We start from the raw sequence: 27859 nt of genomic DNA, 5'->3' as shown, positions 1-27859 counted from the left end.
TCTGGTCTCTCCTCGTGAAATCTGGTCTTTTGTGTGCTTTCACCCTATACTATACAGATTTCACGGGGGAGACCAGTGTTTCTTAAACTGAGGCTCCTGACTCAAAAGGGAGTTGCAAGGGGATTGCAAGGTTATTTTGGGGGGGGGGGGGCGGTGTCACGGTATTGCCACCCTTACTTCTGCACTGCCTTCAGAGCTGGGCTGCCAGAAAGTGGTGGCTGTTGGCCGGATGCCCAGCTCTGAAGGCAGCGCCCCACCAGCAGCAATGCAGAAGTAAGGGTGGCCATACCGTACCATCCGCTGCCTTCAGAGCAGGGCAGCTGGAGGGTGGTCGCTGCTGACTGAAGGCCCAGCTCTGCAGGCATCAGCGCAGAAGTAAGTGTGGCAATACCCTACCATGCCGTCCTTACTTCTGCGCTGCTGCTGGTGGTGGCTCTGCCTTCAGAGCTGGGATCCTGGCCAGCAGCCGCCGCTCTCCAGCTGCCCAGCTCTGAAGGAAGCACCACAGCCAGCAGCAGTGCAGAAGTAAGGGTAGCAGTACTGCAATCCCCCTTACAATAACCTTGAGCCCTCCCCACAACTCCTTGTTTGGGTCAGGACCCCCACAGTTCCAACACCATGAAATTTCATATTTAAATAGCTGAAATCATGAAATTTATTATTTTTAAAATCCTATGACCGTGAAATTGACCAAAATGGACCGTGAGATTGCTAGGGCCCTACCTATAACAGATCAGCAAAAGATGGGGCGGGTGAGAGAATAGGTTCCAAAGACATGGGACCCTGAGAATGCAAATCCATAAACCAGAGGAGCTAATTAAGAATCAAACACTTCAGCTTGTGTGAAACATGTAAGTAGCACACCTATTTCAGAAACAGGTGACAGTTAAATAACATGCCAAGGTTACACATGAAGTCACTGGCAAAGCTGAGATTAAAACCCATCTCTTCTGATGCCCAACACTGTGCTCTAACCACAAACTCCCTCTCTGCTTCAGCTACAGAGTATACTCTCCTTGTGGTTTTAGATTTTACCTCCAATATAAACTCTAAGAAAATGTTAAGAAATTTCTCTATCCATGCATTTTCTTTTAATAGATGTGTGCCTTTCCCCCCAAGTTCGCATAGTTTGTATAATCCAAACATAACTTTTTCAGGTTCTCATTTTAAAGCAATGTAATGAAGTGTTTGCTTGAAACAAAGTGCTTCAAGGAAATACCCTTTACTAGAGTAGCCTACATATTCCCATAACTACATTTGGAAGAAACTCATGGTGCAAAATACCAGGTATACCACCGTGACTTACTCCAATCCTCAATAAATCCAGTATGAAGATGGCGGGAAAGAGAGTGATGAAGTTTGAACAGGGCAATTAATTCATCCCAAGCATTTTTTAAAAAAGCTTTGATTTATGCTACTGTAACTTTTGTACTAATATTAGGCAGATTCAATCACTCCCCAGTAGAACTTTAATGTACAATATTCATGCTACATAAAATCTTATGTCCTGGTAACTGTAGGGAAATTAAACTGGCAGTGATGAGTATTATGGATATCTTTGCCCAGAGTATCTCACAGCCAAGAAATAAAATGGGTCATTTACCTTTACAAAACATTTTCCTATTAAATAAACCTTTTCAATTTCCCATAGGAAAAACCAAATATGTTTTACACACTTGGTGAATTAAATTTTCCAGGAATGTGCACTCTCTGTACTTGTTAAATCTATTATTTCTGGTTTTGTTTTTAGATAGGCACTTTAAACAATTAAATGAAAATGCAGAACAATGTCTTGCAAATTCCTTTTAAAACCTCTTGAACCCTCTACAAAAGGGGGCCACTATACTGGCTCTGTTGAATTCTGGATCAAGCTCATAGCTATAGTCCTTATTTTCACTCTGCACGAGCACCACCTCCCACAACACCTGTGATCCTCTGAAACAATGGAAGTATCAAGCAGATGAGTAAGACTTGTGAATGTAAGAGACAAAGTGTTTTTAGCAGCTGGATCATAGGTCCATAACTGTGGAACTCACTTCCAAAATGAGCACAAATCTCACTGCATTCAGATTGAAATGTAAAAACGCACATCTTCAACCTATCTTTCCTGTATCATCAGCAAAATGTTACTGACAGGAGAGAGGGTGGGGATGGACAAAATATGTTGCTTGCAGTCTGTTGACAGGAAAGCATACATGTCCACACTTATTAAAAAGGAAATCCCTTCCTCCTCCCAACACATGACTTTTGTTGCACTGTCAATCTAAGATTTATGAGTCCAATAAAGTTCTATTGTTTCATTATCGGTTGAATTATAAATTGGATATCCGAATAGAACTATGTATCCTCTGTCCATTCTCTTCTATGCTACACACTATACATGACTAGACAGACAAATGCAAACACACAATCACTAGACTTCCCAAGCCTGATTCACAAGTCCATCACGCTGTGGCTCAAATTCTTCCTAAAAACTCGCTTTTCCTAACATGCCAAGAATTGGGAAGCTAGTCACAACACAGACCTCACCCTCCAACCTTAATAGCATTTCCTCCTCTGGATTTCCCAGTGGCCAGATCTTCATTTCTCTTTAGATTGCAAGGGCCAGATTTTCTAAGGAGCTCAGACCATTGGAGCTTTTGACAATCTGGCCCTAGGTGCCACAGTAGGAACTGAGCTCCTTTGAGAACCTGATCCCAATTGTGGATGATGCTGAGCTCATGCAAAAATTTGATCCTGGGCTCTCGGAGGGCAATGTTGTCTTTATTAGTCTCTAGTATATTTTCAAGTTCATAGTTCAGACAAATAACTGAATACACCCGAAGGGGTTATCTGGGGTTTCCTATTGATCACAGCCAATTCCCAGAAGTGAGCGACATACTGCAAGGGGGTATGTGTCCCTGGCATTGACAGGCTTGAATAAGAAATAAAGAGGGAATAAAAAGAGGTGTTGCTTCTGAGGGGTAGGCCAGTAGAGAAAAAAAGAGGGGTTTTTTTTCATCTGACAGAGCCTTGGTGGGTAACAAGTTCATTTACCATACAGGAATATTTTCAGCAATTATTCTGGAGGCCATGCTTGCTTAGGTCATTTACTTTGAGTGCATTCAGTTATCTTCTAATTAACATGGCTTTATTGAATATACAGTGGATGGGACTGTGGAGGCTGCTAAGTACAGTCAGACCCCAAAGAGAAAGGGCCTCCCTTCCAGCCTCCTTGGAGGCTGAACCAGGAAAAGGGAAAGGAATAAATAATTTAGTCAAAGGAAAGAACTGTGGGAGTTCCACCCAAGTAAGGGCTACTATGAAGACACTGGATGACGATGGTCAGTGTTGGCATGGGATAGTCATTGAAGCTGGTGGGTTCTAGGTGTGGATACAAAGAGCCCTCCTGCTGGGGTAAAAAACAGATAGTACAAAAATGTTAAACATTCTTAGCATTCTAGATTAGTTGGTTACCCTGGGTAATCTGGAAAAAATATCCTTTTAAGGGCTTTTCTATACAGCCCAGTTGTGTGGACCAAAGAGGTGTGAATTGCAGCGTGCACTAGTGGACTGTGCTGGAATTCCCCCATGTAAACCCTGCAAGTATGAACTAAAAGGTAACTAGTTTGCATTAACATAGTCCGATTTGAAAGGGTACAAAGCTAATGCGAACTTTCAGTTTGTGTCCACATTGGGCAGTTAGAGCATAGGACGCTAGTGCATACTGCAGTTCTCACCCTGGGGTCTGAACTCTGGGGCCACAAAGAGAGCAAAAGTGAATGAGAATTTAGGTGCATTCAGAAACATGTACTATGACTCCTTAGGGTATGAATATTCTTACAATATATATATAGCTAACACTGTAGAACTGGCATATATATATCCTGTGGCATTACATTATAAATGGATGTGTCTGTACATTTAGGATTCCTTTCCTATCCCTTTGCTTCTTGCCCCTCTATTGTGAAAAATAAAATTAAGACGAAAACAGCGCATGCTGCTGCAAATTGTTTCATCTTATTTAATTCTGAGCGTGTCATTTTAAGTTCTGTCATAAAAATGTTCTGATAAAATAAGAAGAAATTGTTGGCAACTTAAATACTGACACAGAGCAATCCCAATTTCTGCTATCAAGGGGTTAAGTGCTCAGATCTGCTTTGCTTCTAACATTACTAGATAATGTTTTAGATTGAAAGGGTTATTCAAAGATGTCACTGGCTAATTCCCAGTTTGGACTCCAAAATGTCCATCATCCTCAAGGTATGCTATGGACTCTACACATGCTTTAGTTCAGCTGGCATTCCTTTTGCTAAGCAATATGCTAATAATTCCTGTGAATACCATAACAGCTACTTCATTAACTATTAAAATAGTCAACAAGGCCAGGAATGGATAGACATAAAAATATATGAATAGATTTTAAAACATAACTAACCAGTAAACAAACTGCTTACATTATTGCTTTGGCTATATGGCTTCAGGACTTCCCTATTCTTTCACTTAGTCACATCTCCAATTTATGAGTTAAATACTATACAGGTATCATAGCATTGCAAATATAATACATATATTTTGAAAAGAATGACGTATGCAACCACTATAGACCATTACTACCTTAGTATCCATACTTAGCTTTTTAGAAAACAGTTCTGTAGTTATGATTATTCTACTATTAAATATTTAATTTATATCTGTATATAAAACAGTATTTTTGTACCCCTTTATATTTAAACCATATATTGTAATGCAAGGAAGTGAGTATTTAGAGCTAAAATGAAGGCTGTACCAAGAGCAGAATACCTTCACACCCAGACTACCCACACACAGAAAAAAACTGACATGCTTCTTGCAAACAACATTTCTCATTCTTTACTGGTGCGGTACAGAACACTATTTATTGTGAAATATACACAAATCCATTAAAATACATCCTAGACTACTTCAGGGACAGTACAACATATATTATGGTTAGAAATAAAAATGCTTCCCCCCCCTCAATTACAGGATTCCGAGTATTTGCAAGACCTTTGGGTGGTTTTACACTGTAACTTAGTAGCACATACTCCAGGTGAAATACTCTATGAAACAAAACATGACACTATTCCAATCTTTTGTACAGGCATACATCCTTTAGCTCAGCATGGGTGTGCTACAGAACTCACCATGACAGAGATACATGAGAGATGGACCTCAGCCAAAGTTCTGAGCTGAAATTTTGGTTCAGGACCATCTTTAGTTTTAAATAGGCAAGACATCCGTATTAAATGAGAAAGCAAGATGAGCCAAGATTAGAACATCTACATGCCAAACTACCCAGGCATATGAAAATATTGCCACGCATCTCACACAGCAAGTAAGATGACTCATTCATTACCTGTGAACCATCAGGTATCTAAGATGTCATGCTGTAAATAATTTCTTGAGCATCACGTTTTTTTTTAAAAGTAGATTTTAAACCAGCGTTATTTTTAAACTAAACAAAGTTTATCGATCCAAGTCATTTGCATCCTTGATTCAGCCTGAGTCATGTTATATTGTGCAATATTATATTACATCCCATCTGGCACAATTTAACACTACGTGGTGCAGCATAGTGAATTCATTTAAGCATGTATTTCAAGTAAATATCAGATAAAAATATTACTCAAAATTTAGTTTGAAAAGATAGATTAACAGGTAACAAGTTTGTGGATGTGCAAAACAAAGTAAACATTTGTAATAAAGAGAATCATACCCCTCCCCATATTGCTTCTTCTCTCTCTTTGGGAAAATATAGGCATTCAGCTGAAGAACTTGTTAAACTCTGAAAAACTCTGCACCAGCAAGTATCTGGAACATGCTTCGAGGGAGCTTCTGCTTACAAAGTCTGTAAAATATCCAAATATCACTAACATGTTTGCAGTTTGTAACAACATTAAGTGTCATACCTTCTTAAGCATATATTTTTCAATGGGCATTTCAAAAATGAAAATGTTGCATTTAATTTGGTGTAGTAGCTGCTGAAAACAGCATAGTTTCATAGTGGTTGTCTAGCCAACTTGCCGTAAATCAACATACATGGCTGGCAGACCGTGGTTACAAGGTTGTGGGTGAGCATTCTCTCTTTTCAACTTAATCTCACCTAGAATGGTATTTTTTTTAAAATGATAATCTCCCGTCTGACAGCAGTGCCTTCCACTATTCTGGATGTCTGGATTGCTCTTCTCCCTCTGCAGCTCACGGAGTAGATCAACTTTTTGGCAGCACATCGCCTGGCCATGCCCCCCTCTGCTCCTGCTTGCTGCCAGATGAATTATTCTCAAGCTGTAAAATCTGCATAACATCATTAACAAGTATTGTGATATTTAGTGAAATAAGTATGTACATCAGACCAAGGAAGACTGCCATATGTAACAATTCCACTTAATATTTGACCCTTGATTCATGAACCATCCAGGACTGTTAGAATTGTATAAAGACTGCTAGCAGAAAAGAAATTAATTGGTAAAAATTAGGGCTGTCAAACAATTAAAACAATTAATCATGATTAATTGCAAGATTAAAAAAATAGTCATGATCAATCAGTTAAATTGCACTGTTAAACAATACTAGAATACTATTTATTTACATATTTTTGTATTTACATATTTGCATCCGATGAAGTGGGTATTCACCCACGAAAGCTTATGCTACAATACGTCTGTTAGTCTATAAGGTGCCACAGGAATCTTTGCCATATTTGTGTTTAGCACCCCCTCTCCACCTGGTTACCTTCTTTATTGCCAATCAGCTTACAGGTTTTGATGGACAGGTCTGGGTTCTTCTGGATCTCACCACCCATTCAGCAGGGTGTATCATCTTTATTTTTTCCTATGAATTTATTTGGCGGTGCCTCCACCCCCCTCGCTCCTTCCTGGCAGGGTCACCAGGGCAGCTTGGGAGAAAAATTCTAACCACAGGGGAGTCCCCACTTACTTGCCAGATAGTTGGAGACTTCCAAGAAATAACACAAACACATACAATATATTCAACACAATAATTATATTAAACAGGAGACAAATATAACATAACAGGGTAAAACACTATTTTTAGGTTCACCGGTACCCACGCTGCTAATACCTGTGACTTTCCCCAGTCACGTGACTTGATGTAGCAAATGTAAGATTAGTCCCGTTGGTACGTGTACTTTGTTGGGGTCCTCAAACACCATAAAATTCTTTTCTGTGGTGGTTTAGCAGTGTGGCTGACTGGGTTCAGTACAACCCAAAGGACTCACAAGGGGGAGAAGGTGGTAAATCCCTCCACAGGTTTAATGTGCAGTAGGTTATAAAATCCCCAAACCCTTACTCCCTGGCTTGAGGACACAGTTCAGGGACTAGGGGGTCCCCCCAAAAATTCCCTAACTAAAAGATGGTGCACTCACAAACTCCATGAATGATCCTCAGGTTGAGAGAGGACTCTGGACTCAGTCACTGCAGAGTGGCTGATCTCTGCTGGCATAGATCCTCTTCAGGCAGGAATCAGGCTGCTTCGGACCCAGGATTTCCCCTCACCACAAAGGGGTGTGGGCTCAAGGTGCAGATTGCACAACTGTACAAAAATCCAAACTGTAGTCTGCTAGCCCAGTGTCCAGACACACTCACAGCAGGCAGCAGCCCTGAACTAGCAGCCAAAGCAGAGATGACGGTGTGGTGACTGGTCTCACCTAGGGAGCTGGAGGGCTAACTCAGCCTGCCTGGGGAAGTTTCCCAGCAAAACTCTACAAACTGGGAATCATCAGTGGAGAAGGAAAAGCCCAGCTGAGGGATCTTGCTTTCAGGTCCCTAGAGGCCAGTTCTCAGCAGAACCCTGCATGAAGGCCTGGGAGGACTCACCAGCTCCCCACACAGCCAGTCCTATTCTTGCCCTGGCTGGCTCCAGACTGACTCAAAAATGGCTTCTCCCCTTTCCTGAACTCCCTGGGAAGGACATCTCACTCCCTATTGGTTTCCAGGTAGACTCTGAGTTTGCCTTGGCTCCCCCTCCCTACCAGGGACAGTGTGCCTCTCCCTGAGCTGCCAGCAGACAGAGCCCCAGGAATCTAGGTAATCTCCTTGAGGGTTACATTTGGATGTTACTTATTTGCTTGCTGCTGCTGAGGCTCATGGTGCCTGGTACTTGGCCTGCAGCTCAAGGCAGGCTCCATGGTGTCGCGTGGGGACTGCATCTTGTTGGAGCCCACGGCCTCCTGCAGCCCTCTGGCCACTCCTGGCTCACCATTTCAGATTTTGGTTTGGTGTGAGTGTGTGTGGGGGAGAGAGAGAGAGTGCTGTCTCTTTAAGCAAAGCACTGAACGCATTTTCAGCCGGCAGCACTCATTTCTGAGTCAGCATCAGCAGCCAGGCTGCCCCTGCTCAGCAGCGACCAGGTACACAGGCAGGGGTGGGGAGGACACCGTGCGTTTCTGTACAATGAAGATGGAGTAGAACCCAGAGAACCTTTCTTCTGAGGGAACTTTGCATATCATTTGCATATCCAAAAGATGAGATATTTCATAGACTTATAGACTTTCATAGAATATTAGGGTTGGAAGGGACCTCAGGAGGTCATCTAGTCCAACCCCCTGCTCAAAGCAGGACTAATCCCCAATTTTTGCCCCAGATCCCGAAATGGCCCCCTCAAGGATTGAACTCACAACCCTGGGTTTAGCAGGCTAATGCTCAAACCACTGAGCTATCCCTCCCCCCAAAATTATCATTTTGGATCAGATTTTGTTTTTGGGGTGGTTGAAGGAAAGATTGGGTACAGCCCTCAGCCCAAGAGAGTAGCCCTGGCTACTATTTCCCTGATCCACTTGTCTGTGCTCACTGAAATCCATTCCTTTAGGAAATCGGAAATCCCACCCTAACTTCAGCTCTGGGTGGAGGTCTAGGCAATAGTTGCCAGAAAGTGGGTTTTTGGAGGGATGAGGTTGATTCCACTGTTTTCCATTAGGGAATCTGTTGTCCCTTGGCTGGTCCCTCTGAGAACAGGGAGTGAAAAAGAGCACCTCTCTCTGAAGGCCAGTCTATATTCTCTCCTGAGAAGGGAGAGATTGTTTGCATTTTACTGCATTGTCAGCCACCACCGTATTGAGCTTATCTCCAAAAAGGAGGGAGCTTATAAACTTGGCCAAGTATAGGACCTGATTAGAGTGAGCATCCCCCTTCCAGGGCTGGAGTCATAGGTGGCACCTGGCTACTGAGCTGGAAACCATGGCTTAGCCTGAGAATCTCATTGCAACACTGAGGCATCAGCTAAAACACTGTCTGTAGGATTACTTTCATTAAAGTGGAGTCAAAGTCAGGATGATCTCTGTCCTTAATGGCTTTGAGATCGTCCAGCCTGGAAACAGATACTCCTGCAAAGCAGGTAGCTGTCAGGGGATGCTTCAAAGCCCTTTTTGAGAGTGGCATCCATCTTTCTATCCATGGGGTTGTTAGGGTAGAACTTTCCTTCTGAGTGAATAACCATATCCCTGGTGAGGGACACTACAGTGATGTCAACCTTTAGTGTCTCAGCAATAGAGCCCTTTGGTTCTTGAAAGTTACAGAGCCCGAGTTTTGCTGTTTGTGCTTGTCCTTATCAGGCTTGTTCCATTCATCCCTAATCACTTCCTCCAAGGAGGAGGGAAGGCATATTGAAGTCTCAGGGGAGGATTCTGAGGGGAGAAATTTTCTCTGAGACTTACTCCCAAGGAGCCTGCTCAGGTTTCAGAGTCAGACAGCTCCAGACAGCTCACCTTCCTCAGTGGAGGAGTGCAATTCAATATGGACAAATGCGAAGTACTCCACTTAGGAAAGAATAATCTAATCAGTTGCACAATATAAAATGGGAAATGACTGCCTGGGAAGGGGTACTGCGGAAAGGGATCTGGGAGGTCACTGTGGATCACAAGCAAAATATGAATCAACAGGGTAACACTGCTGCAAAAAAAAGCAAATATCATTCTGGGATGTATTAGCAAGAGTGTTGGTAAACAAGACCCAATAAGTACCATTCCACACTGAGTAGGCCTCAGCTGGAGAATTGTGTCCAGTTCTGGGTGCCACATTTTGGGAAAGATGTGGACGAATTGGAGAAAGTCCTCAAAGAGCAACAAAAATGATTAAAGGGCTAGAAAACATGACCTATGAGGAAAGATTGAAAAACTGGGTCTGTTTAATCTGAGAAAAAGAAGACTGAGGGAGAGTATAACAGTCTAAGTCTGTAAAAGGTTGTTATCAAGAAAAGGGTGATAATTTGTTGTTCTTATCTACTGAAGTCAGGACATAAGTAATAGACTTAAATTGAAGCAAGAAAGATTTAGGTTAAACATTAGGAAAAACTTCCTGTCAGGGTAGTTAAGCACTGGAACAAATTACCAAAGGAGGCTGTGGAACCTCCATCATTGGAGGTTTTTAAGAACAGGTTAGACAAACACCCGTCAGGAATGGTCTAGTTATTACGTAGTCCTGCCTTGAGAGCTGGGGACTGGACTATAAGTTCTACTGAGGTCCCTTCCAGTCCCACACGTCTAGGTTTCTATGATGGAAGGCTGGATGCAGTCTGGGCACAACTCACCATCTGTTGGGACTGGGAAGGCTGCCTCACGTATATAGCAATGCTTAGATTTGACCAAGTGTTTTCTTGGCTGCTCTGCCATGCCTGTAAGCGGCAGAGGAGCCAGCAGAGAGATGCTGCAGTGGATGTTCAGGGAGGGTTAAACCCCCAAAGGATTAATTAACTCAGGGAGAGGAGGAATGCAGAGAAGAGAGAAAACTGCTCTTCATTGCCCAAAAAAATAGAAAAGATAAAATAGAAGGAGTAAGGGCAGAAGCAAAAGAAACCACCATTGTGTATTGCTGTGGAGGTAGAGAATCTAGCAGTAAGCAGCAACAGAGGGGGTGCGGCCAGACCGTGCTACACCAAAACACCAATCCACCTTAATGAGCTGCAGAGGGAGGAGAGCATCCCAGATGTCAAGAATTGTGGGGGATGCTGGGATGCAGAAATTTGTTTTGTCACATCAACCAAACTCTTCTGCCATCCACCCCGGTCTCAATTCTGTGAGAAACAGATTCTCTCCCAGCATGAGAGATATAATTTGGTAGCGAATTCCATCTAAAAGCCATTTCTCCGTACCAGTCAGGGAATCAAAAAAGCCTGCTTTCAATGGTATGCATTCGTGCATGCACACACGCACGACCGACACATTTAAATATGTAAACATAGAGGGCCTGATCTAAAGTGCATTGAAGACATTTGGGGTCTTCTGATTGTCTTCAATGGGCTTTGAGGCAGGCACTGACAGTATCAACTATTGGTCCGTAGCTTTTTGTGAGGAGGGGATCTTCTAGGACAGTGGTTCTCAAACTTCATTGCACCGTGACCCCCTTCTGCCAACAAAAATTACTAAATGACTCTGGGCAGGGGTGGGCCGGAGCCCAAGCCCTGCTGCCCTGGGCTGAAACCTTTGGGCTTTAGCGTCAGCCCTGGGCAGCAGGGCTCAGGCTTTGGCTTCAGCCCTAAGTCCTAGAAAGTCTAACACTGGCCCTGGCAACCCCATTAAAATAGGGTTGCAACCCACTTTGGGGTCACGATCCAGTGTGAGGACTACTGTTCAAGGATATTAAAGTTTCCTATTAAAAACAGAAAAGCTTGGACCACTTAATCATAGTACTTAAAAAAAAACATTAGAAGTCACTAAACCCATTTAAAATTAGGGCCCTACCAAATTTCTTGTTAACCTGATTGCTCCGCAAACAGAGAATGAAGATTACAAGATAGTGATAAGGTCCTATAAATGTTTATGAGCTCCACCTCATCCTACCTGCTGGGAGAGAGCGTGGGGACCAGTAGGAAGGTTGGGATGGAGAAGTGTGGGATGGTTGGGTATGTGGAACACTGGCTTTGTGGATGAAAGTATAGAAGTATGGGGCAGTGGAAAGGGAGATAAAAGGAAGAAGTGTTCATTAGGGTCAATCAGGAAAGGGGTGGGATCATTTTGGATGAAAGAATAAGAAGGCATTCAGGATGCGGGTGGTTCAGAAAGACTGCAGATAGAAATAAAGAAATCCAGTTAGCACTTTTCCTGTGGAGAATGGAAAGACTGGGAGCATAAAATAGCACCTAACCGCACAGAAGACTAGTTACTTGCCATTCAGTTATTGAAGTTTACTATTGGTAAAAAGCTTGAACTATTAATAGCCCAGGAAAGCCAGAGGTAGGGACCATGGTTCCAGTCCAGAAACATGTTCCTTACGGAATGCTCTGATAAACTCACTTCAACGGGTTCTAAATACATTGGTATGTCTAGCTGGATGACTTGTGTGTAGATGTGTGAAGCTACTAACATTTTGTTGTTCTGTACTTTCTTCTAGTTCAGTTCTAAATATAAATTTAAGATTAGCGTTATCACATTACCCTGATAATATGTGCGGTCGCCATATTTTTCTCAACATACTTGCTTTGTGGGTTTCTTTCAGGGTGATCTTAAGCATTCCATGCAAAATGTAAGCAAAATACATTAAAATTAATAAAATCTATATTGCTCAATAAAAATATGAAGACCTCATTGATGGAATAATTAATCACCTAGGAACCTTTCCAAAACTGGTAGAAATGGCCTTATGTGTATTTTTGAACTTCTGAGGTAGTGAAAGCAAAGAGCACTAAGTTTGCATTTTATAGCTAAAACCAACATACTTAATGCAGACATGAAGCAGTATCAGCATAGAGTTCCCCGGCACATATAGTATATTACACAATGAGAATTTGGAAGATATACAAATGAAATATTTTATTCAAATAAACTGTTATTCATGATCCTAGCTGTATTGGAATCCAAAGTTCACAAATTAAAATTTGCTTTCAAGAGCACTGTTTTCACATGTAAGGTGATAATTATTAGGGATTCTCTACACAGGGACAAGTAAATTAAAATAAACTGAATTAAGACCACTTTAATTTTGAATGAGGGTGTTCATACAGGGGTTTAATGCTATTTATCTAATCTACTTCAAATTCATATCTTGAGTTAATTTGGATGAACTTTCCTAGATGTCCCCATATAGACAAGTCCTTACATTGAACCACTTAGTTCCACTCAGGTATTGATATAGCGTCATTACCATAGCATCCAAGATGATTACAATGACACTAAACCTCAACACTATTTTCATTCTGAATTATGCAGATCATGTTTTCTATTTTCTTTATCATGCTTTGGCATGCTAAAGCTAGTATGAACAGCATGGTATTGTGGCATCTAAGTGCATTTTTGCAAATCAGACAGAAGTCAAGATTTTAGGAGAGTCCATTTGTATTGTTAGGTTTGCTTCTGGTACTTGACTTCTCATGACAGACACTATATGAAGAAAATTAAAAATAGAAGACAACAGATTTCATTTTAAGTTTCCAAGAGGTTTTAAAATATAATTTCTTTTACATGATTAAAAATATGACAATTTTATTAAATGAAACACTGTTGGATCCACCTTTTCCAAAAAATAAGTGAAATTTTTCAAAACAAATGATTTTGTCCATACTTCATATGTTAGTCGCATCTATCATCATGGACTCATGGGAAATCCCAGTGCCACACAAATCAATAGCAGAACCCTCACTGATGTCAATAGGCCATCCCAATAGGTCAGGGTCACTCCCTTGTTTAATTCTAAGTTTGCAGAGACCTAGCATAATGGGGTCATCATGATCACGACTGGGGTCCCTGGGCCCTAGTGAAATTTAAATATTAAATAATTATTAGCACACAAAGCTAACCTGATTAAATACATATGACAAAATGTCCAGCACAAACTAGAGTTATTAAAACACTACCAGTAAAACCAGTATTAATTCAGATGGTCTCTAGGTTAGAAGAGGCAGCCACAGAAGCTCATTTTTTCTAAATTTTAAATTCACAGAACATTACTACTCTTTGTTTACAGTTAAAAAAACTTTATTCAGAACAATTAACATAATTCACCTATTTACAATAAAATTAGAGTTTTGAAAACTATAAAACATCAAAATATAGAGCTGTTTTTTAAGTTGTTCAAGCAATTAGGTTAAACAACAGATTTCAAATTGTCAAATTAAAAGTCTGAGCTCAAAATATTACGGCTACCATTTAAAAAAAATTCTAGTAAACTCTTTTCCTGTCTTCTGGTACCCTGTTGGTGCTATCATCCTACATCACCACATTAATATTTTAGAACAAATTGACATTCCAATGCCTAAAGCATGAATATGTTAACATAAGGGGCTGTTTCATTTATTTGTAAATGAAAAATGAAAGTTTAATAGTAGAAAATTTCAGTGAAAAGCATAAAAGCAATAAACTGAATGTTCTAATTATTTAAACATTTGATGTATCATAATAAAGACTGGGAATTTGTAAGTGATGTTAAAAAGGGATTTCTTAAAAAAGCTGACACTACCGGTTCCTGAAGAGTTTGACTACTGCAAGGCAGTAATTTATTATTATGCTTGAAAGGGTTATGGAAACAGCATCATGAAATAAGTGGACATCACAATCGTCATCCCCAAGCCCAATGACTCGTTTCTATTCTCTTGCTAAAACACAGTAGTAAAAGTCTGTATATGTTTATGGGAAGCCAGAATGGGCGTCCATTAAAAAGTTTTGTAAAATTTAAATTTCAAAGATATATTTCAATGAAATTCTCCTTGGAAAGGTAAGTGGTCATTCTAGAATTGTGCATTACAGTGGCAGACATGGGCTGATGAGTCTCAGACAAGAAATACTGCAGCAGGGAAAAATCAAAGTCCATCCTTTACTTGAATGCTTCCAGTCCTGCCTGAAATGATGAGCATCACATCTAAATCTTACTTTTTCTTAGAAAGACGAATTAAAAGATTTGTTGATGTCCTTGATTTCAGACCCAATGTTACATTTTCTTCAGAAAGACTTCCAACAAGGTTTCTCTGCATATTTGGTTCTTGTTTCCGGCTTCTTGTTCCAATTCCTAATGAAGAAATAGATGTCATTTTAAAAAACAACAACCCTCTTTCAAAAAGTATGAGCGTTGTTTCTTTATTTTGTTTCATGTTGGGGGCAACCTTGTGAGATAGCGTGTGGATTCTACAGCTTTTTCTACATTTATCAGCGTCTAGCTTTCATTATTAAAAAAAAAAAAAAAAAAAAAAAAAAAAGCCAGCTCTCCTAGGTGAGAAGATAATTTGCTCTGCTAAGTTTGTAGTGGAAGATACAGAAACATGACCAGTAAAGGAGGTATCGGACTCCACTTAACGTTGTGCCTTATTGAAAGAAACTATATAATGTATACATAATATGTAGATATATATTTGACACTTTATTCTCTAGTATGCCTAATACCCTATTCAAATTTGTACGTAGACAAATTTACCTAACTCAATTTGAAAAAAAACCAACAGAACTTACTGTTAGCTATTGAGCACCACCTCATTCTTTCCCCGGAAGCATGCCTTTTTGGAAACAAAACTGCTACTATCGTAAGAGCAGAACTCTTTCTTCTTGACCTCAGTGACATAGTATTTAAGCACATGACATATCTGAAGTATGTGTTACTAAATGCCTGAAAGGCAGGAAAACTAACTTGTGTTTATCCCTTTTCTTTTAAAAAAATCTTTTCGGTATGTCTAATATTTTGCAGTATTAAACTAGGTACTCAAATACATGATTCCTTAACAATTCAGTTATAGAAATTGATGTTGGTATCCCTTATTTCCTAACACTTGGTAGAAATAAGTAACATGGAGATAGCACTGTACACAGAAGTACAGAAGCCTGTCTACTATAAACTTTCAAAAAAGCTACACTATTCTATTGCAACTATACTATTGCTAGATTTTGTCTGTGGGAAAGGGTATGCGACCAGAGCATGCCTTTAAGCTAAAGTCAGCAGAATGAAATGTAGAGTAGCCTTCAACCTACTCTAAAATTGTACAAGAGGATTATGCCACCATTGGGAATGACTAAGAATGGTAGAGGAGGGAAGGCATAGGTAGCTTTAAAATCATTTTTGCATCCTCCCCATTCCTGAGCCGTGCTGAATTCAGTTCTGACATAGTCCACAATCTAGCTCAGAGTTTTCCATATAATCTCTTCCCATACATAAAGTTACAGAAAGCATTCAGCTTTTGTTTTAGATTCTGTATGCACTGTTAAAGAAAGGGAAAATACATCTAAAATCCTGATGAAAGAGGATAGTAACACTGGTGTGAGGTTGCTTTCCACAAATAAAAATGAAACTGAAGTCCTGACAAAAATGTACAGCACTATGCAAGATATTATAGAATACATCGTATGGGATTAAGGTTAAGAGCTGTCCAGAGAGTAAATATTCCGTTTGACAACTTTTGAAATTTGTGGAAGGAAAAACAAATCCTTTGAACATTTTTTTTGAAACACAGTTATGTCAAAATGTGTAAGCGGCAAAGAGTCCTGTGACACAGTCAAAATGTCTGTGTTTGGATACAAAAAGTCTTCGGAAGCGACCAGAGTGTCTACCCTGGACCTCAAAAACGTTTTGTAGAAAACTTCATGAAAATAAATACATTTTGGCTTTGACAAAGCAACACATTTTAATAAAGAACATTTAGTCAAAAATGTTCTGATCAGCTTTAGTTATGGTTGCTCTATGTGGAAGTTTTCATAGAACAGGTGGGCTTCACAAGTTTTTGGAAAGATGAGAGTAAGGATACTTAGTAAAAATTCATTTGGAGATGAAGACCAAGAGTAAATAGGAGCTTAAAAGGTGTAAAATCAAGAGTGAGCTGAGGTGACAAAAGGACCAGTTAAGAGAGAAATCTGTGTGAAACACTGGCTGGGGAGAACGAGATTAGGGAAGATAATTTACTTTTACAATTATTAAGATGTCACAGTTTGACTTTTAAATCTTGCCTTCAGCAGCTGTTGTTTCAGGGCAAAAGGTTCAAGGGATATTTGCCAAGTGGGAAGGAGGACAGTTAGAATACATGAACCTGGATAGTTCTTTCTAATACAAAATAGACTTAGTTTTGGGTGTTTTAGTTTGAGGCAAATTTGCAACAGATTACTTGGGTTTAATCCTTGAGTAACACGCCCTTCAATGCGAGGAAACTAACAATAATATAAAATACATTAGCATCTACAATGGGCACTCCGAGCACACAGAGACTAAATGTTAATTTAGAACTAAGAAAGCCACACTTTTTTGGAAAATTGTGGGACAAATGCTCTTCATACATTTTTAATCAGTAATAGACTTTGTTATAACAGAGTTTTCTATATCTCAGACAGAAGTTTCTTGCAAGTCACTATTATAACCACGTTTTACAGAATGTTTTGGGAACACCACCTACAGCAGTGGTTCTCAAAGCCGATCCGCCACTTGTTCAGGGAAAGCCCCTGGTGCACCGGACCGATTTGTTTACCTGCCGCATCCACAGGTTCGGCCGATCGCGGCTCCCACTGGCCGCAGTTCGCGGCTTCAGGCCAATGGGGGCTGCGGGAAGGGTGGCCAGCACGTCCCTTGGCCTGCGCCACTTCCCGCAGCCCCCATTGGCCTGGACCGGCGAACCGCAGCCAGTGGCAGCTGTGATCGGCTGAATCTGCGGACATGGCAGGTAAAGAAACCGGTCCGGCGCACCAGGGGCTTTCCCTGAACAAATGGCGGACCGGCTTTGAGAACCACTGACCTACAGTATTGTAAACAATTGCTAGCGGCTAAAGAATCCTTAAATATTGCTTGCAAATTTCATCTTCTCAACTTCACTGCTGTGTTTTCCCAAACGGTATCAAAAATTTATCTCATAAATCTCTAGTTGGAAAAGTAATCAGTGCTGTGTTAAAAGATGAAGCAAGCATTCAAGAAAGGTTTGGCAAAGTGCTTAAGAGATTATTTTATTTCTCAATAAAAGCAGATCTGGAAATTCCATAGCAGGCACTTAAAGCTGATACTTGTCAATGGGACTGTGCCAGATCAAACCTGCTATCAGTGAAGAGTATGCTTTTAGAGTGATTAAAATCATTCAAGTACCTATAAAGATGATGTTTTTATCATTTACATTTGTTATAAACTTGGAATATTGGGACCACGTCTAATCAAGACCCAATAATTGACTAAACTTATTCCAAGTTGGGTGTTTGTTGTTTTTTGTGTTTGTTTTTTAAATGAGTGGACATACCATATTCAGCAAACAGCTTAGCTGACTGATCACAGCAGCAAACCATGAAAATGACAAATTGTAAATGTCAGAATTTAATCTTGGACCTCCTACACAACCAGCCATGGCCACAAATTCCAGTTTAATATCATAAGTTATAGTTTTGACACTTACCTGCTTTTTTGGGCACTCGTAAAGGTTTATGACTTAACAAGATATCCTGTCGAATACGCTTTGCAGACACAGTATTTTGCAGGCTACTTAACCCACTCTTTGGCACAGAACTTGAAAAAAAGGCAAATAAAAAATTTACTTTTAGTGAAGCAATGTTAAGCCCTCTCACTGTACCTTGGTATTTCAGGACATGCAGTCTGAAAACATATTAAACAGTAAAAAGAAAAGGAGTACTTGTGGCACCTTAGAGGCTAACCAATTTATTTGAGCATAAGCTTTCGTGAGCTACAGCTCACTTCATCGGATGCATACTGTGGAACCTGCAGAAGCCATTATATACACAGAGACCATGAAACAATACCTCCTCCCACCCCACTCTCCTGCTGGTAATAGCTTATCTAAAGTGATCACTCTCCTTACAATGTGTATGATAATCAAGTTGGGCCATTTCCAGCACAAATCCAGGTTTTCTCCCCGCCCCCACAAACCCACTCTCCTGTTGGTAATAGCTTATCTAAAGTGGGGAGAAACCTGGATTTGTGCTGGAAATGGCCCAACTCGATTATCATACACATTGTAAGGAGAGTGATCACTTTAGATAAGCTATTACCAGCTGGAGAGTGGGGTGGGTGGAGAGAAAACCTTTTGTAGTGGTAAACACCCATTTTTTCATGGTTTATATGTATAAAAAGATCTTCTGTACTTTCCACAGTATGCATCCGATGAAGTGTGCTGTAGCTCACGAAAGCTTATGCTCAAATAAATTGGTTATTCTCTAAGGTGCCACAAGTACTCCTTTTCTTTTTGCGAATACAGACTAACACTGCTGTTACTCTGAAACCTGTCATATTAAACAGTATCACCTAGTATTAGTGGGTCTTACTAAAAAAATGCAACAGAATAAACTCAATTTTCTTTCTGGTGGCTGTCTTCAGATTTCATTTCAAACAGTTTTCTTTTAAAGCTTTGTACTACAATCTTGTAGGAATGTATTAATTGTGAAAATAAAAACAAACAAGTATATCATTTCATGAAACAATGTAGTCCAAAATTCCATTGATATTTGGGAAGCAATGGATGCTAATTGGATGGTCATAATTAAGGACATAAGCGTACTAAACAGAAACCAGATGTCACATGAATAAAAAGGTCTCGAAATGGTCAAGCTGTGTATATTGCTTCAGTCAATTTTTTCATTACTACAATAATTCTCCCTCTCCCTCCATATAGTGGAGCTGGATGGATGGAGGGAGACAATCATTTCACAGCTAAGCTTTAAAGAAGGTGGTTGAAGCTGACAGTTTACTAAAAGAAAAAAAAACTAGTATTTTATAGTATTTCAACTAATGGAATTAAAGCATGACAATGAACTACAATGAACATGAAGTTGTCAGTGGCATCACACTCCTACCACTATTGTCCCGCTCACCCTCCATGACCTGATTCTGTAAGACAACTTTGAAATCCAGATACAGTAATTTTTAAAATATAAACCACAGCTACATTTCTACATGTTTTCTTGTTTCTCTAACAGTATTTTATAGCACCATCCTTCATACTTTATAGAACTCTGGTTTAAAGGCTGTTTTATTAAAAAGCTTGTGTTCTACTCAAATACACAGCAAACAGGAAAACTGATTAAGGCTAGGATCTGCTTCCTGCTGGGGCCCCTTTATCTCTGAAGCCTGGCTCCTGAGAAGAGGATCCACTCAGTGGGGGCATGTGAGGAGCCTTTAGCAAGGGACCCTCCCCCCTTCCTCCCCATGTTACTAATGACTGGCTTCCAGTCACTGGCCTGGGAACCAGGGTTGCTGGTTACTATGTTTAGCAAGTGTGTGTGTGTGTGTGTGCGCGTGTGTGTTGGGGGAGGGATGGTTGAGATTTAGACATTGTATTTCGATGCTGGATTGCGAGGGATATATTTGGTGTAGGGAGGGCATGGGGCAGTGGGGGGGGGAGAGGAGGAAAATATAAGGAATGCTATCTCTCTTCCTTCTCCATAAACAAGAATGTGGTTCCCTTCTCTCTTCCCCACACAGTGTTAGATAAGAGAGGGTGAAATGTGTCTCATCTGGTTTTAGGAATGAGTGTGTTGCTTGTGGTCAGACAGCATGATTTTAGGGAGGAAAAGAAGAGAGTATTACTGAGAGAGCAAGTGCTGAGGTTTCCTCTAAAAGTTATCCTGGTTCGGATAGCAGGAAAAAGTGTGTGGGAGAAGTGGGGGTGGGGATAGTGAAGCAGCTGTTTTGGGGGGGGGGGCGATTAGGCTGTATGACTTTAGTGGTTTAAATGGAAGACAGTGGAATGCTTCAATTTAGAAGAGTTTTTACTGTTACATAATATTTGCATCTAATCAGGCAAAAGAAAGTTTCAGAAACAAAAATGGTAATTATGTACGTTTCTAGGATTAACCTCTTAACCTTAGGAATTAGTGAGTGATTTTGCAGCAAACTTAACTGAGGCATTTCATGTACTCTGAGAAATTTAGTTATTTTTCCTTAGAATGCTGTGCACTGCTTTGACGAAATGCCACAGGAATCTGGATTGTTTAGCTCAACTCAATTATTTCAGAATATGTGGAAATACAAAAGATACCTCTCCCAGCCCAGAAAGCAACAACAGAACACTTCCTTTTAAATTTAAATTGATGTCAACTAAAGCATGAGCATGGAGCTTCTTCACTTCTTGGAATGAGTGAGTGTACTGAACTTCCAGGAAGAACAGACCTGTTTTAAAAAGGTCCCAGAACAGTGATGCAGCCTGTGCTGCATTTCTGCAGCCTGTGCCTTTGCTAAATTAGGAATAACTGAAGATTTGTTTTTTTTTTTAAAATGATAAACACTCATAAAATTAGGGTTGCATTTCTCACTCAAATGTGCTAATAATATTAAAAAAACCCAAACAACTACTTGAAACTTGATATCAGGATTCATGACTTCTCCAGAAGCATTTTATGGATAGAGCCTTCATTCAGACATTAAAAAATAACTTATGCTGGAATGCATTACTGACTGTATCAACCAGTGCCAATCTATAACAGCAACTTATTTAAAGGGATGCTATTTTTTTTTGTTTTTAATTAAAAACAAATTTTTCTGCTAAAGGACCCTTGAATAGCATCTCCTGAAATTAAAAAAAAAAACCTCTTAAAAACTGGTGTGGTGTGAGAGGGATTTTTCTACTACCCTGATGTTCAGAAGCGATTTTTCACAGGCCACAGAGTAACTCCACAAAACATGAGGCCACCCTTTATCCTTCATGCCCTTCCCTTGCATAGAAGCCTGCTTGCTGCCCTTCCAGTTTCAGCTTTGCTGCTGCTATTACTAGTAAACATTCTCTTTCAGGATCTAAGTAGTGCAGTCCACGAAAGTGAAGTTATAATGGTTGAGATAGAAATTGTAATTGACCAACAAAACAGTGAAATTGATAACACACACAAAGGATGTCAAATGCATGAAAAACATTTCTTCTCTCTTTCAGTGTTGGTAATCTTCAGTGTTTTCTGTAACAGTAAGCACACTTTCAGATAGAAATTTGATTTTCAAATTGATGATGCAATTTCCCCTTCTAAATCAGAAGTCGTTTTCCCAAACACAGTGTAAGACAGTTATGGAAAATGCATTGTTAGTCTGTACTGATTCTACTAAAACTAAAAAACGGTTCATATAAAAAAAAACCCTTTTAAGAACCTTATTAACTTGGGAAGGTTAATACTTAAATCTGAATTGTCAAAGCCATTGTGGGTCAGAATAATTTCTCATATTTCTGGACACCAGTGACTTGATAAAAACTTCTTCACATGTGGGAATTGTGATGAAAATGAATTGTGATGAAAATGAGAGCAGTAGGTAAAAGCTCATTTGAATGGCAGTGGAACAGACACTGTTTTTAAAATTACCTTAATAACTTTCTTTTTCTCTCAGCAGCCGAAGTCATTGCCATATAAGATGGCTGCTCATGCATTGGACCAGGATTTTTATTCAGCAGTGATGGGAGACCAAGTCTGAAATTAAAATAAGATACTAATTTAAATTATGAAGACCCTATCCTGTGTCAAAACAGTTATTTTTCACTTTTAGCCAAGTAAGTGTTTTTCAACTGAAAAAAACAGTACTGGTAATAAAATGAATTTATTCCAATAAAAAGCAGAAATAGTTATAATGTCTTTTTTGAAAGGTAAGGACATCATAACTTTTCTTTTGAAAGCCAAAACATGGTACTATGATATTAGTAGTTAACATTTATATGGCAGTTTTCCTCAGAGGACTAAAAAGTGCTTTCGAAGGAGGATTAGTATTTCCCCATTTTACAGATGGGAACACTTCTTAATTTCTCTGAATCTCAGTTTTTCTAATGCCACACAGAAGCAGTACTGGGAATAGTACCCAGTTTTCCTGACTCCCAGTGAGTGCCCTATACCTCATCCCTAGTATATTCGGTAGCAAAATACATCCAAAATGACCAGAAAATTTAACAACTTAATTTGCAGTTTGTTTTTAAGGTCTCATTAAAACAGGATAGGAGTTTCAAAAATGCTAAGTGTTGGCTTGACTCTCCTCCCACTGAAATCAATGGAAATTTTATTATTGACCTCAATGACCAATGCTGAGAACTTTTGAAAAAAAAATCACAGCATTAGTTATTTAAGTTTACTAGAAGAATAAAAAACAGTAAAACTAAAACAGATTAACTGCATAAAAAGAAGCAATATAAAACAAAGCATGTAGGAAAAGAGGAATAGGAAAAGAATGAGGAATTCTCCTCATGCACGGATGCACATAACTACCTTTGTAAAACACTGCTGTTGCTGCACAGGTGTGACTCCTTTTCAGATAGGTCAGCAGAAGGGTCATTTGTGTTACTTGTACCTTCATACAGAGTCACTGTTGAGTTCATGTCTATCTGTTCACACTGTGGTATCACGTTATATGTGAAGTCCATGTCACACTCTTCTTTCAAAGGGAAATGAATGTCTACATTACAATTGTTAACTTCGGGAAGACTTGCCACTTGTAATGGTTGCTTTACCACAGTCTGTGTACAAAAGATTGGCATAGATTTTCTGCAAACTTCTGGTGTATACACAATAGGACGAACCTCCTTGCTGAGGGAATCCTCCAGGCAACTAAGACTAGACTGTTCAGAAGCTTTAGGACTTTGCGCTGTTGCTGGAGAGTTCATGAGTTTCCGCCTTGTTCTTTTTTGTGGAGGGACTGCACATTGGCTTACACGTTGCACATTTTTCTTGACTTCTTCTGAAGGCACTCCTGAAGGAGTACCTGATAAATACAATGAAGACTAGTTAGCAGTTTACTGAAACTCTGTTCATTAGAGCACTGCTTCCCCCTCACCCACAATTCAAACTAGTGTAGCTGGGGTTTCATTTATTTTCCCTTCTTTCCTCCCTCCTCTGCCAAACAAAGTAAACTTCTATGCAAGAAAAAGCTATTAGAAATAATTTCTGTTAAATGAACACATTTGTATTTAAAGGAAAGAATACAATTATTTCTATTATGGTAATTACCTGTATTGCAGAATTTGGTGCTGCACTCACACATGTACAGAGATCTCTGTCCTAAAGAGCTTACAATCTAATTTGAAACAACACACTCCAGATGAGTGTGACAAAAAAATAGAAAGAAGACAGTGACTAGGGAATGGCGCATAAATATAACGCAAGTAAGCTCTGATGATTACACAGGTTAGCTATTGTACAACTTAGTTGTTCCTGAAGGTTTTAAGTCATAAGTTATTATTTTTCCTTAAAAAAAGAGCACCTGGCCCCAACTGCCCTCACAATGTAGCCATTGTTAATTTGGCTGACTTCTAGTAAGTATTGCACACTGTGGGGCAGGTGTGATCATGAGGTGGAAGGAGAGAGGATTGTTATAAGTGGAGGGAGTAGAGGAGGAGACAAGAATAGGGAAGAAACCTTGGAGCTAATAAGAAAAGAGAAGAAGAGTAGGAAGGTTACATTGGATCTTGTCACTCTTCTAAAAACAACCCCATTTCTAATAAAAGTGAAACAATTAAAAAAAATTAAATGTTTTCTGAAAATCTTTAAAAATGTCAAAGGAAGCAGGAAAGTAGATATACACAATCACACCCAACAGAGAAGACTCTGTTTACCCCTCAGTAAGTGGAATGACTAAAGTATTATGGCTTGATTTAAAACAAACAAACGCACAAAAACAACTGAGGGGAGAAAGGAAGGAAGATCCTATTTTTGCTGAAGTTTTTAGCAAAGGAGAATCAGTGTAAGATATATATCATTGTTTAAATAGCTGGGTTAGTGGTGACCCTAGTCAATGGGTAGTTTATAATATAAGTGAAACAATTCCCATGTTACAAATTGAAGCTAGCAGCGGCCAGTCATAAAAATGAAAGGTTCCTATATTTTACTTTCATTTTAACTTTTAAACTGATGAAGTAAACTCTGATACGCTTACAATTACACCTACTATGGGCTGGCTTGACTTCCGTTTGCAGTCTCAGAATCATACTTTACCTCTACTTTGCTTGCTTAATTCTTATGATCAAGTAAGTAGTGAGTAGATTGCTCAGGAAATAATCTGAAATGTTAAACTGCAGTACTCACTGAGGACAGATGAAAAAACTTTTGACTGAGAAAAAATTCAATGCAATTTTAGAAGTGAATTTTGAGCTTATCAATCTGAAATGTTCCTTAACTTTAGTTTTCTCCTAGAGACATTACCCTAGAGCTTTTAACAGCTTGAAAAACATGTGAAGGATGGAAAGTTGATTTAAAAAATATAGGTAATATAATAACTTTCATTTTTGCAACAAAATTACAGTATATACAAACAACAAGACCAGACAGCACATAGTTTATAATTTGCTAATTTTAGTTTGTAACTAAAGCTTAACTACCACCTTTTCTGTGCAGTAAAGGGGAGGGCAGTGATGAAATGTTAATAGAGAAACAATAATAGAATCATAGAATATTAGGGTTGGAAGAGATGTCAGGAGGTCATCTAGTCCAAGCCCCTGCTCAAAGCAGGACCAACACCAACACAAACTAAATCATCCCAGCCAGGGCTTTGTTAAGCTGGGCCTTAAAAACCTCTAAGGATGGAGATTCCACCACCGCCCTTGGTAACCCATTCCAGTGCTTCACCATCCTCCTAGTGAAATAGTGTTTCCTAATATCCAACCTAGACCTCCTCCACTGCAACTTGAGACTACTGCTTCTTGTTCTGTCATCTGCCACCACTAAGAACAGCCTAGTTCCATCCTCTTTGGAACCCTCCTTCAGGTAATTGAAGGCTGCTATCAAATCCCCCCTCACTCTTCTCTTCTGCAGACTAAATAAGTTCAGTTCCCTCAGTCTCTCCTTGTAAGTCATGTGTCCCAGCCCCCTAATAATTTTCATTGCCCTCTTCTGGACTCTCTCCAATTTGTCCACATCATTTCTGTAGTAGGGGGCCCAAAACTGGACACAATACTCCAGATGTGGCCTCACTAGCCCCGAATAGAGGGGAATAATTACTTCCCTCGATCTACTGGCAATGCTCCTACTAATGCAGCCCAATATGCCATTAACCTTCTTGGCAACAAGGGTATATACCTCTAGAAACCCTTCTCGTTACCCTTCACATCCCTTGCTAGCTGCAATTCCAGTTGTGGTTTGGCCTTCCTGCTACAGCCCAATATGCCATTGACCTTCTTAGCAACAAGGGTACACTGCTGACTCATATCCAGCTTCTGGTCCACTGTAATCCCCAGGTCCTTTTCTGCAGAACTGCTGCTTAGCCAGTTGGTCCCCAGCCTGTAGTGATGCATGGGATTCTTCCTTCCTAAGTGCAGGACTCTGCACTTGTCCTTGTTGAACCTCATCAGATTTCTTTTGGCCCAATCCTCTAATTTGTCTAGGTCACTCTGGACCTATCCCTAACCTCCAGCGTATCTACCGCTCCCCCCAGTTTAGTGTCATCTGCAAACTTGCTGAGGGTGCAATTCATCCCATCATCCAGATCATTAATAAAGATGTTGAAAAAACCGGCCCCAGGACCGACTCCTAGGGCACTCCACTTGATACCGGCTGCCAACTAGATATCGAGCGGTTGAGCACTACCTGTTGAGCCTGACAATCTAGTCAGCTTTCTATCCACCTTATAGTCCATTCATCCAATTCATACTTCTTTAACTTGTTGGCAAAAATACTGTGGGAGACCATATGAAAAGCTTTGCTAAAGTCAAGATATATCACATCCACCGCTTTTCCCCAGAGCCAGTTATCTCATCATAGAAGGCAATCAGGTTGGTCAGGCATGACTTGCCCTTGATGACTCCATGTTGACTGTTTCTGATCACCTTCCTCTCCTCCAAGTGGTTCAAAATGGATTCCTTGAGGACCTGCTCCATGATTTTGCTGAGGGCTGAAGTGAGGCTGACTGGTCTGAAGTTCCCCTGTTTCTCTTTCTTCCCTTTTTAAAATATGGGCACTATATTTCCTTTTTTCCAATCGTCTGGGACCTCCCCCAACTGCCACGAATTTTCAAAGATAATGGCCAATGGCTCTGCAATCACATCAGCCAACTCCCTCAACACCCTTGGATGCACTAGATCTGGACCCATGGACTTGTGCATGTCCAGCTTTTCTAAATAGTCCTTAACCCGTTCTTTCACCACTGAGGACTGCTCACCTCCTCCCCATACTGTGTTGCCCAGTGCAGCAGTCTGGGAGCTGACCTTGTCTGTGAAGACCGAGGCAAAAAAAGCACTGAGTACTTCAGCTTTTTTCCACATCATCTGTCACTATGTTGCCTCCCCCATTAGTAAGGGGTCCCACACTTTCCCTGACCTTCTTCTTGTTGCTAACATACCTGTAGAAACCCTTCTTGTTACCCTTCATATCCTTTGCTAGCTGCAACTTTAATTGTGCCTTGACCTTCCTGATTACATCCCTGCATGCTCTAGCAATATTTTTATACTCCTTCCAAGTCATCTGTCCAAATTTCCACTTTTTGTAAGTGTCCTTTTTGAGTTTAAGCTCACCGAAGATTTCACTGTTAAGCCAAGCTGGTCGCCTGCCATATTTGCTATTCTTTCTGCACATCAGAATGGTTTGGTTCCTGCGCCCTCAATAAGGCTTCTTTAAAATACAGCCAGCTCTCCTGGACTCCTTGCCCCCTCATATTAGCCTCACAGGGGATGCTGCCCATCAGTTCCCTAAGGAAGTCGAAGTCTGCTTTTCTGAAGTCCAGGGTCCGTATTTTGCTACTCTCCTTCCTTCTTTTTGTCAGGATCCTGAACTCAACCGTCTTATGTTCACTGCTGCCTAGGTTGCGACCCACTTCTACTTCCGTTACCAATTCTTCCCTGTTTGTAAGCAGCAAGTCAAGAGGAGCACGGCCCCTACTTGGTTCCTCCAGTACTTGTACCAGGAAGTTGTCCCCAACACTCTCCAAAAACTTCCTGGATTGTCTGTGCATTGCTGTATTGCTCTCCCAGTAGATGTCAGGGTGATTGAAGTCCCCCATTAGAACCAGGGCCTGTGATCTGGAAACTTCAGTCAGCTACCTGAAGAAAGCCTTGTCTACCTCATCCTTCT

At 40.2% G+C, this 27859-nt stretch overlaps 1 protein-coding gene across 1 annotated transcript in view; it reads right to left on the bottom strand.

The window, feature by feature from the left end:
• Nucleotides 1-13931: 13931 nt before the first annotated feature.
• Nucleotides 13932-27859, bottom strand: part of KIF18A (kinesin family member 18A) — a 108287-nt gene continuing 94359 nt past the window's right edge. Inside the window, exons 13-16 of the mRNA XM_084631415.1 lie at nt 23072-23564; nt 22184-22288; nt 18286-18395; nt 13932-14948 (exon numbers count right to left, since the gene is read on the bottom strand). Of these exons, the coding sequence (XP_084487541.1) occupies nt 14809-14948; nt 18286-18395; nt 22184-22288; nt 23072-23564 (848 nt within the window). The 3' untranslated portion in view covers nt 13932-14808. The remainder of the gene's footprint in view (nt 14949-18285; nt 18396-22183; nt 22289-23071; nt 23565-27859) is intronic.

The sequence above is a fragment of the Lepidochelys olivacea genome (assembly GCF_965140295.1).
Source record: "Lepidochelys olivacea isolate rLepOli2 genome assembly, chromosome: 6".
In the NCBI taxonomy this organism is placed as follows: domain Eukaryota; kingdom Metazoa; phylum Chordata; order Testudines; family Cheloniidae; genus Lepidochelys; species Lepidochelys olivacea.
This window is presented reverse-complemented; position numbering and strand designations above follow the sequence as displayed.